Below are 11,549 nucleotides of genomic sequence, written 5' to 3'. Positions count from 1 at the left end.
TGAAGCACAATAATAAGTGTCCTTTGAGAACTTCAGGAATCTTTTTACCGGCGTTTTACGGGAGTGTGACACCGGAGCAGCGATAAAGATGCCCTTCAAATAAGGTCACTGTATCGCCACAGACGCGCTGTGACTCACTCCCCTTCCCTGTGGGAATATTATGGGATATCCATCCAACTCCATTGCATTACAGTGTTTCCGAGTAGCTCTGCTCCGTCCCGGTGCAGCACGCTTTCTTATGCTAATGCTGGTCTGACATCAGCAGTGAGATCAAAGCAGGGCAGGGGTACTTTAGAGCCGGGTCTGCCCCCACTCAGGCTCACTCACCCTCCTCTGCTCAGACCTCTCTCTCTCTGTCCGACACACACACACACACACACACACACACACAGCCTCACTCACTCTCCGGCGCCGCTCTGCTACACATCATGCGTACCTGTCCGGAGCTATTCTACACCCCGATGCTGGATTTTACTCACGCGTCCGGCTGATACTCTGACAGGATACTGCGACCTGCTGAGATCTCATTCTGCTGTTGGGTGTTTTTTTGTTTTTGTTTTTGTTTTGTTGGTCTTTTTTTGTCTGGTTGAACGGTGGAAGCCGGGCGCCGCCGCTAAGGTGAGGAGAAACTTGGGTTTGGCCGGAGGAAAAGTTACGCACGCTGCTGTTAGTGAGTGCGCCCTCTCTGTGCACATGGAACAGGTCTAAAGTTTAGGATCAGTGGCTGAATACAGAGTTGCTTTGTTTGTCGCGGGGTGGGGGGGGAGAAAAGTGTGGGAGGAACTGTAACAAAGATTAGCGCAATATAGGAGAAATTACGGTTAACTGCATTTATTCCAGTTTATTCTCCAAAGATGTTGTATTTTAATTCTGCAGTTGTAAAAGATAAAAGCAACTGCAGAAGACCTTTTGTGTCCAACGCGACTTTAGAATCTCTTCTGTCTTCACAAGCAAAAATAATAATAATAATAATCCAGGTCCGACCTTGTTAGTTAATCTGCTCCAATTGGATCGATAGGAAATATGATTGATAGTCCATTTGGAGTGCCCTGCCCAGCTTGTCCAGGCTCGATGAGAGACGCGCATCGCATGGTGTGTGTGTGTGTGTGTGTGTGTGAGAGAGAGAGAGAGATAGGCTATCAGTTTTTATCTTTTAGGGGGAAACAGGAGCTGCCCTTCAGCCCACTTAGGCCAAATGTAAATTCAGTAAATCCACTTCAGGCCGCGACGCATTTCAACAGATACGGCCAGGAAGACAGCGGCATTCTCTTATTCTCTCCGCCGTCGGGCCAGTAGCTGGTGTAATGTCACACACTCGGCTCATTTCAGCTAATATTCTAATATTCAGGGGACTTCACGCAGTTTCGAACGCGCCTCCGCCAATCAGCGACGAGGAGCGGAGCTCGTGCTTTGAGAAGGCCCGTGATCAGTTGAAGGTCTCTTCAAAGAGATTCTTATCAGCAGCTCAGAGCCCCGTCACATAACAAGACGATAACGCTGCCGATGCGCTGACTGCAGATCAGTGCGTGTCCCGCGACTGTTACCTCCTTTTAAAATAGCTTGACATTTTTACTACTGGCTTACAGAGACTGGAATAAACCAAGCAGCTTGATAATCAAATGATCAAATGTCTGAGTTTAGCAAATGTCCTTGTGATTGTATATAACCTCAACCATCCATCCATACCACACAGAACGCTGAAATAATCAGCTTTGCTACCTTATGACTATTATTCCATATTATAGAAATAAAGTAGGAGCTAATAAAACAACATGAAGCCTCCTCCTCTATGACAATGTAAGAGTTTAAGCTTTCCTGTCATTTACTCGCCTTGTTTCCTGTGTTTATTTGCATGCAGAAGGAGGCTGAAGTGCAGTGTGCTTGAGCGCTTACAGCGGTGTTAGTGAACCGTCTGCAAAGTATTTCTTGTGAAGCACACCACTTTTTCTTATTTCCATTCCCCCCCCCCCCTATCATGTTGTTATTCTTTATTTCATGTGTGCTGCATGATGTTTGAGATTGCTGATGGAGAACTAAAATAATATTCCTGTAAAATGGCTGCACTTAGAAATGGTAATGGTGAATTCCTGTATCAGGCTTCTCTTTCACGGCTTTATCAGATTGTTCTGTTTTTCAATGATCTTTTCAAGATATAAACCTTGTAAGGTTTCAGAGTGCGCACAAAGACTTTCACATTGCGTCTTAAACAGTATCAATGTTCCCACTGGCTTGTTGTGGCGTCGGCAGGTCATTGATATTACTGCTGTTGTTTATTACAGAGTTTAGAAGAGGAGGCCGTGCCATGAGAGTTGACTTCTGAGTGTGAGTCAAGAAGCCCAGCAGCCCTTTGTATTCGTGTCCTGTGTGAAGTGGAGCCACTGTCCAACCATGAGGAGCAGCTCTCATGTCCTGCCTCTCGGTGTGCTCACGGCTCTGCTGCTGTCTCAGGTCTGCTCTGGCATCAAATGGCTGTAAGTATTCTCAGGAGCGCCGCCATCTCATTCTTCAGGCCTTTTCGCCATCTTTACACTGCTTTACATTCAAGCAATGTCAAAACAGATGACATCGCGAAGACACACGATTTTTCGTGGCTCTTTGCTGCATGTCCCAGTGTTTTATGGAGCGGAGGGCCCCCGTGGCAGCTTTGAAACGGGCCCCCAACATTCCTCAAGTTGCTCCTGATCAAGGGAGACGCTGTGTGTCCTGTACATGTGTATCTGATGAAGCAGACAGTAGATTAGCTGGCAGTTCTTCAGGTTATGAACGGAAATCTCCTTGTTTTATTAACTTAAATGCGGCTTCACTAAAAGGAGACGTGCCCCCTGCTGTATAATAAGAAGAAGATAAGTATAGAATAAGATGGAGATGACGAGGCGGCATGGTGGTGCAGACAGTGCCAGTGGTGTCACTGCGTACTGTCTGAGCCTAGTTAGGCCTCAGTCAGTCGTAATGAGCACCACACTGTTTTTACGGTAGAGTAAAAGTAAACAATCGTTGTCGCAATAATTGTGGAAAGTCCATGAAAATTCCAAGTTGCTATTTTTTGAATTGGTTTATGTTTCAATTGAACGTTTTGGATGATTTTGTTTGGTATTCTTATAAACTTCGGTTTTCTTCGCCATTTGCGCGTTCTGTTGTTTTCATCCCTCTGCCTGTGAAAACATAGTTTCGAGCACTGGCTTTACCGAAAGTATCCGTGGCTTCTTATCAGAACGAGTGGCTGTAATGCTTACAGCGGGAAGGCTTAAGCAGATGTGCCCAAGAGAGCTGGGATGGCATGTGCTAAATCTAAGCGAGAAGTCTTACAGTCTTGATAATGCACAGCGGCGCAATGCAAAACAGATGCGGCTGTAAACACCTGTGAGTGCCGGGTTACCACGAGCCCAGTGGAGTCACAGCTTATCATTGGGCACAGAGTGGCGGCCCCTCAGCCCCTAATGCAAAACAGGCCGAGGTGCAGGCGGCGCTGCCTGGTTCTCACGAACTCTCAGCAGAGTGCGAGACACAGAAAGCAGAGATCAGAGTTAACCTGCTCCGCCTGTGGTTTCTCTATTAAGTTAATCCTCAATAAGTTTAAATTGTTTAAATCAAATGTTTGCGCCTTTTTTTAGTAGTCTGTAAACCAATCATTCATGTCAAACTGAGGCCACAGAGGACGACGCTTCCTGCGGTGGAAAATGCAAATAGTGAGGGATCTATGTAGAATAGAATTTAGTGGGCTTTTTATATTTTTTGGCATATCTTGAGGCCTCTTCTGTGCTTTAACAAAAGAAAAGCTCCGTGCCAAGAACGCTTCACTTATATTTTATGAATCCGCAGCTGACTTTCCTTCGGGATCTTCGTGTGATAAGATGGCTCTTTTCTGCAACGCGTGCCAAAATATTTCCCTGCCTGAAGCATTATCTGTTTGGATTTTCCAGTTGTTTGTTCAAAGCTGAAGAACCTCAAATCGCTAACACACCACTGTAGCTAAAACTCACAGCACGCTTTGTTGTTCCCACAAACGCGACAATTTGACAAGTCATAAAACAGAAAGACGTGATTAAGCAATCATCACATCGTTGTCATCAGCGCCACAAATGAAAGAATGTGTATTGTCTGATGCATACTGACTGTTTGTGTTTGCCTGCAGATCGCTATCACACACTCCTGCATCTTTACACATCAACCAGACCCAACACTGTAAGCTGCTGCCTGGCATGGTGTCCTCCCAAGCCCAGCTGTGCCGCAGCAACCTGGAGCTCATGCAGACCATCATCCAAGCTGCCCGCGAGGTCAAGAAAACATGTCAGAAGACCTTCGCTGATATGCGCTGGAACTGCTCCTCCATCGACGTCCCTGTTGACGCCCCGAAGTATCGGCCAGACCTCGACCGAGGTATGGACATAAACAAGAGCCGCTCCAGGTTTTTTTTTTTTTTACCCACAGGAGTCTTGATGTTTATGGTCACGCTTGACATTCAATGAATATCCAAAACCAAGGTCATTAAGTGCTGCCTGTATTGCAGTTCAGTTTACAGTGAACTGATCCCCAGACCTTTAATGGTGTCTGCGCTCAGACACCACAATAGATTTATCTGTATGGATTAACATGACGGCAATTTAAAGAGCTTTGATACAGAATTATGTTCTTTTCAAGAAGGATTTCTGTTTTTAAGATGACACGCTGCTGCCTCTTTCCACTTTTTTAGCCGCCAGCCAAATTATTCCATCATTTATTCCCGAGGAGCCTTCAGCTGTTATTTGAGATTACACACAATATATCCACGGCATTATCTGACTGCACGCCTGTTTGCGTTGCAGGCTGACTTAGCTGCGGTTCTAATGCCAAAAGGACCTTGAGTCAGCCAGAGACCGTTGCTGGGTTGTGGGTGGGGGAGCTGTGCAAGCGCTCCCTAGAAAGGACATGGCTGCCATTTGCCAAATGAACAGTCTGCACCGAACAGGAAACGGCTCATCTCTGTCCAGGGATGGCTTTGATCTAACCAGCCCACGGTCATACATGATTTCTTCCCTTACTTCCAATTGCTCCCCGACCTTTAACATATGTGCTTTCCGTGTACACACATCACCACCAATTACATCAGTGCTCACTCTGCGTTACAGCGCGAGCAGTGATGGACTGTGTTTGATGGTTTCATTTTGTGCGCTCAATGTCTTTTTCTTGTTTTTCACTGAGACAGTAGAAGGCTGACGGGGGAATAAAGAAACAGGATCGATGGATAGCAGAGAAGCTGATTATACAGCAGAAGTGTTTGAGAATGTTCTATGGATGTTTGGATTTGTTTTTTTTTCAATTTGCTGTAATAACTTTTAATCATTGGAATCCATTATAACCGACATCAATTCAAGCTGACCACTACATGCAACCAGAGTAGAGAGTGCCCACATCCAAACGATCGAAAACAGACTAATCTCACTAAACTTCAGACAACATGTTCATACGCTCCCTGTATTGAGTAAATATTATTTCATGTATTACATTTCTGAATCTACCGGTGTTTTGCTACCAATAACTGCTAGAGCTGAAACGGTTAGTGGATTAATCAATCGAAAGATTCTAAACTTGTGAGGATTTGCTGCTTTTTTTTTGAGGTTTAGACTGTTGCTTGGACAAATCAAGGCATGATGTCACCTTGAGTTTTAGGAAATTGTGATGGGAACCGTCACTATATTCTGACATGTAATAGACCAAAAGATTACTTGATTAATAGAGAAAATAATTCATAATGAAAATGAGTTAGTTGCAGCCCTAATAACTGCTAGTGACCACTGAATATAATACGTGTTAACTCTGAACTCTAGGGAAGATTGTCTTTGAATGGTATTTATGTCTGCATTATCAGTTGGCAGGGCAGGGGCCTAACAAACCTGGCCTATATCTATTTTTTATTTTTATAATTTGTGTTGCTTATCTGTTTCGACAGGAACAAGAGAGGCTGCATTTGTTTACGCCCTGTCCGCAGCAACCATCAGCCACACCATCGCGCGGGCGTGCACTTCTGGAGATTTGCGGCTGTGCTCGTGTGGTCCCATCCCTGCAGAGATCCCAGAGCCCGGCTATCGCTGGGGTGGCTGCGCTGACAACCTGCACTATGGCTTGATCATGGGCTCCAAGTTCTCTGATGCTCCCATGAAGATGAAGCGCCCAGGCTCCCACGCCAACAAACTGATGCACCTACACAACAGTGAAGTCGGGAGACAAGTAAGCAACGTGGCCAGACTTTAACGTCGCTTAAAAGAGAAGAAGTTTGAAACACTACAGTTGAAATAGTTCATGTATTTGTGGAAATTGTGTGTCTTATCCGTGTGAGTACTATCTAACCTCCTCTGCCCTCACATATAGGTATTGAGAGAGGCACTGGTGATGAAGTGTAAATGTCACGGTGTGTCCGGCTCCTGCTCCATAAGGACATGCTGGCGAGGCCTTCAGGACCTGAGGGAGATTGCCATGGACCTGAAGACCAAATACCTGTCTGCCACCAAAGTGGTTCCCCGGCCCATGGGGACACGCAAACAGCTGGTGCCCAAAGACATTGACATCAGGCCGGTCAGGGAGAACGAGCTAGTCTACCTGCAGAGCTCCCCAGACTTCTGTACCAAGAATGACAAATATGGCTCTGTTGGCACACAGGACAGGTGAGACTGCCACATCAATGTGTTTGACTGTGAGTGTACATGAAAGGGGGGGGGGGGTTTATTTGGTGGCATTGATAGTTCTCTGTTGTGAGATTTATTAGCATGACAGACAGTGACAGACCCTTGCATGACCAATCCTGGATTCTGCTCATCCAGGATGTTGACTCTAGTGAAGTGCGTGCTGCCTGGTTGCAGCGTTTAGTTTGCAGGCTGGCTGATAACAACCAGTGGCCCCAGAGAGTGCTCCGTCTGTGGCTTGTCTGAGCATGTGTCTCTGAAAAGGCCGCTGTGACTGGAGTCGCTGTCCCGCTATCTAAAACAATGACTAATGCAGTTATTCTTAGGACTGAGTGCACTCGAGCTGATATCGATTGGAGAGGGCCACACGGACGGGGAAATAGTTAATGGTCCCCCAAAGATAAAGGTTTATTTACACCATTCAACTCCAGTGTTTTACTTGGGACAGTGTTTAGTGCTGCTGGTCTGTGATCTGTGAGAAGTCAGAGGGCAACAAGGAGCCCATTTGTCTGAGGATCCGACTGAGGCTGAGATCTGACTAACCAATGTCAGTGAAATATGGCACAAATTTGCAGCACTATCATGCAAGTGTATTAAATATCCTTTTCAGTGTTGGAATTACGCTGTAACATTCAGGGAGCCCTATTTTTCAGGGGTGGGGGGTGAGAGGCTTCTGTAGACGTGCATACATGAGTGCGCCCGCCTACGTGTCACAAAATACTATCAACACATTTCAATTAATTTTGAGAATATTTAGCCTGGGACAACAAAGAAACAGGAAACAGATCCGCTGTTTAATCGCTCTCCGCTGAGAAACAATAAAAATGCAGGTGCTGCAGCGGTTTGCCTTACTTTGTTGAACAGACCAGACCGAGGTTGCATCCCGTGACAATTATGAACATGCCCACAGCTTCAAATGTTGAGAATGTTGTGTTTATTAGACACAAATTATCGGAAATTGTTTTGCGCAAATAAACAAGCACATTGACAAGTGCTTTACTGTTAGCCTATTATTTATTTCAGGAACCTAAATATACAAGAAAATGGGAATTTATACAGAAAAAAACAGTGGCACCATAAATTACTTAGATATTTTAGAGCTCCCCCTAAATGTCTCTTTCAGGGGGGCTGAGCTCCCTGTAGCTCCCCAGTATCTCAAACCCTGCCAATTTTCCATAAATATGTAGCAGAGAAGGACAGGTCGTATGTCAGGCTTTATTATTTAGTTCTGAATTGCCAGACATGCCCCACTGTATAAGAATAAATGCAATGTTTTGCACAGCCACATGCACTTTAGCAGGCTTCAGTGCCGACAGCCAGCAATCACAGTTGTGTAAGCCACCGAGAATAAAAAGCTCCACTAATGTTGTTGTATGATAGAAATGTCATACATCACATGACTGTCATATCATGTGTGCCACTCTGCAGATAACCGGAAAAGACATGCTTCATGTCGAGGACACTCACTGTTCCCAATGCGTCTGCAGCCTGATAACATGGCAGCCGCACACAGTCTGCAGCATGAGTGCTTTTTCTAAATCACGAGGCACCCGCTTCGCCGCTGTCATTACATGAACATGTGACGCTGATGTTTGTGTGTGAGTGACTGTGAGTGTCGATGCGTGGGTATCGATTATTCCTATAAATGTCTCGACCCATTGTGTTGGAGGGACTCTTGTAACACTCCATCACATGGACACAATATTGTCTGCTTTGCCACAATCATCTCACCGCTGATCTCTCGCTAACTGGTGGCCACTTGCGGAGAGGTTTTATCAGTTTTCACACTTGAATCAACCTTACTCCTGTCTGACCCATTCACAAGACCTTGCTAGAGCCAGGTTTTTGACTAACGAGAGAATCTGGGACAGGGAAAGTGAATTTTAGTTGCAGTTCCTAATGCATAAAGTGTGATCACTGGTGAAAAAAAGTGTCACTGACCTGGGAAGAGGCAAGCTATTGAAGCCTCTGCTTTAGTCTTAAATTACATTATTGTGCCTCTCCTTAAACCAGCAGATGTGAACTACAGAATGTACAGTGCTGTCCTCCACACAGCAGTGATATAATGAATCTTGCTCCTGACACAACATAACTGTGTGGGGGTTTCTGTCTACTTCCCTGCTCCCACCGATGTAATAAACCTGTCTTACACTCTCAATGACTCTTGTCCCTCCTCCTCCTCCTCCTCCTCCTCTCCTGCAGCAGCTCAGCGTCTCCCTCACCATACTGGTCATTAACACTCTGCCATCATAAAACAATGCAATTATGTGGAGAGGGCAAGCTAAAGAAAGGGAGGGCAGCCCTGTGTATTCAGTGTGATTTATGGCGGGGGCTATTCTCCACTCATTCAAGATGCCTCAGGCTTCTGAAATGAGAGGCTCCCAAGCATCCACTGCCCAAAGACGACGAAACAAAAAGAAAATGAAAGGAAAACATTTTTGGAGGGACTGCACAAAAGGTTAAGGCACACCAGTCAGGCAAGCACTTTTAAAGGGCTATTGTGGGCTCTTCACAGGCTGTGAGATTGTGCAGAATATTTTTGAATGAAGCTGTAAACTTGATTGTCTTGGGCAGGAAACCAAACTGGACCAAACGTCACTGGTTGTTCAGGTCCAGAATTTGCCTTCCTTTTCTCTACCTTGTTGAAGCAAACATCTATGGTTGTGACACAAAATAAAAATTTAACCTAAATCTAATTTCAGGCAGTGCAACAAAACCTCCGTCGGCAGTGACAGCTGTGACCTGATGTGCTGCGGCCGTGGCTACAACCCGTACACGGAGAAGCTGGTGGAGCGCTGCCACTGCAAGTACCACTGGTGCTGCTACGTAACCTGCAAGAAGTGCGAGCGGATCGTGGAGAGATACGTTTGCAAATGAGTGTGTGCCACTGCCGGCCCCAGCAGCAGTCCTCTACTTGTACCCAGCCACCCGAGGCTACAGATTAACCAAAGCACTACAATACCAAGAAGGCTCACTTTTGTCTTAAGCTTTAGCATGTGTATCTCGACGACAAGTGGTCTATTCTTGTGTCAGTATCATTTTTTGTATCGAATCTCCAAACTGCAAATTGGGCTTCTAAGCTTTTTCGCTTCACAAACCTGGACGTGGCAACAGTGCCGGTTTACGTGAAGACCGCCGTCCTCCTGGGTATTTCCTTTCTCTTGTTAATGATTATAAATCCCCCTAACAGGGATATTGAAAGTCTATTTTATTATATCTCTAATAAAAAGAAATAATATTGGATTTTATGCTGGAGGAGAGGGATTGTCTTTTCCCTTCACTAGACAGAGACTTACGTTTGGCTTCGTTCCGTGGAAATCGAAGGGTTTTGATTGACCCATGTGGTACTTTTATAGGTACTAGTAAAACTTTTTTCCTGCGCAGCGATGGACAATAGAGGAAAAAGGAACACAAAGGGAACTTACTTTTCAATCATGGAACACTTTTGTGGTTGACGTTTTGGACTCTCACCATGTGTCCTATGTGGATCTTGACACGCCTACATCCCTGTGGATTGAGAGAAGAGATTAAGGACTTTGTGAAATGGTGCATTATCTCCTTCATGTTTGACACGCAGTTCAAAATATATTCTATTTTTCAGAGCATATGAGCTGAACTCGGAATTTTGTAAACCACTTTTGTGTGGATGTACATACTGTTATTTTGTATACTGAAATAAAGAAAGAAGTATTTATAAAATAATGGAATGGTCCTCACCATCATCTCTACATGGGAAATGCATGTTTTCTTCTTTTTGTGTGGACTCCACCTTTAATGATATACCGTGTAGCTCATTTTACAGACTTTGGCAAAGACAAATCCATATCCTCCAAGGCTAATTATTTTTAAACTAAGCAACATTTACTGTAATTCACTGCAAATCCAAGTGTTATAAAATAACAGTTTACCACAACTTATAGCACGCTGTGATTGTAAATCAGCTCAGCAGTCAGTAATGAGTTGCAGGGTTCAACCTGACAGCCTATTGGGATTGCTCTCTGAATTACCCAAACCCTGGGAAAGTGTTTGTTTGGACATTCCACCTCCTCACAAAGGCCATTGCAAAGGGATTTTTGTCACTCCCATCATGGCTTTAACACTCAAACAGTCATTTGTCTGAGAGCCAGACCTCCAAAGGACAAACATCAAATAAAAAAGACTGAAATCTAATTTATTTTGAACATATAGCCAGACTGCTGGCCTGTCGGAGGGAACAGACTTGGCACTGTGTAGCGCCGAGATATTACCCTCTGCCCAGCCTTGTGTTGATTAAAGTGGTTCTCATGATTTTACACTGACAGAAATAGCTGTGGAAGATGTAGGGCCCATGCTGTGAGCTCACATGATACATCGCAGCACCAGCCTGAACAAGCCGCACACGCTGAAGAGCTGTAACACTTCTTGACCCGAGCCTGTGGTCGCACACATAAAAAGCCAAAACAACCCGGCACACTCTGGAAAAACAAGGCTGAGGGGAATATTATCACCAGTCATTTAGATTTTAGTAACCATTTAATGATGCTTCACAGCTGTCCGTTTCATTTCATTTCATTTTTGGATACAGACAGGCTGAGAAGAGTTGATTAGACACGTCTATTTTAGGTAATGAGAAGAAATGTGACACCATATCCAAAGCCAAGACTCTGGATACACAAACCTCTTAAATGCTCCAACAGAGAAGTGAAGACGATGCATGGTAACAGTATGACTGAGGGGAGTAACTGAACAATGGACAATGGAGTATAGTATAGTTACATAGATGTTGTTGTATTATAGCCGCAGTTTAAAAGCAGAAACAGACACTGTGGTCTTTTGGTTTGGGGGCAGGGAGGATCTGCTGTGGGCTCAGACCCCCGCTCACCTGCACACAGGCCTGTCCGTCGACAGCCTCAA

At 44.9% G+C, this 11,549-nt stretch overlaps 1 protein-coding gene across 2 annotated transcripts; it reads left to right on the top strand.

The window, feature by feature from the left end:
• Window positions 1-352: 352 nt before the first annotated feature.
• wnt11 (wingless-type MMTV integration site family, member 11) lies at window positions 353-10,381 on the top strand. 2 transcript variants are annotated; one of them, XM_070917235.1, is made up of 6 exons: window positions 353-618; window positions 2,280-2,471; window positions 4,133-4,377; window positions 5,927-6,204; window positions 6,346-6,638; window positions 9,359-10,381. In XM_070917235.1, exons 2-6 carry the CDS (start codon window positions 2,389-2,391, stop codon window positions 9,531-9,533), a joined length of 1,074 nt encoding a protein of 357 aa, XP_070773336.1. In that variant the 5' UTR covers window positions 353-618; window positions 2,280-2,388; the 3' UTR covers window positions 9,534-10,381. The 2 variants fall into 2 exon arrangements, with proteins under 2 accessions (XP_070773336.1, XP_070773338.1); XM_070917237.1 differs by lacking the exon at window positions 353-618 and adding an exon at window positions 1,778-1,797.
• Window positions 10,382-11,549: the final 1,168 nt, after the last annotated feature.

This window comes from Enoplosus armatus, chromosome 13, assembly GCF_043641665.1.
Source record: "Enoplosus armatus isolate fEnoArm2 chromosome 13, fEnoArm2.hap1, whole genome shotgun sequence".
Taxonomy (NCBI): Eukaryota; Metazoa; Chordata; class Actinopteri; order Centrarchiformes; family Enoplosidae; genus Enoplosus; species Enoplosus armatus.
Note: the sequence above shows the minus strand (reverse complement) of the source record. Positions and strands in the feature narration are given on the sequence as shown.

Bases quoted from the DNA above. Each gene is read 5' to 3' on its own strand.
- wnt11 (XM_070917235.1), top strand. From the start codon at position 2,389: ATGAGGAGCAGCTCTCATGTCCTGCCTCTCGGTGTGCTCACGGCTCTG. The intron at 4,378-5,926 runs GTATGGACATAA...CTGTTTCGACAG, and splicing joins TCGGCCAGACCTCGACCGAG to GAACAAGAGAGGCTGCATTT. The intron at 6,639-9,358 runs GTGAGACTGCCA...ATCTAATTTCAG, and splicing joins TCTGTTGGCACACAGGACAG to GCAGTGCAACAAAACCTCCG.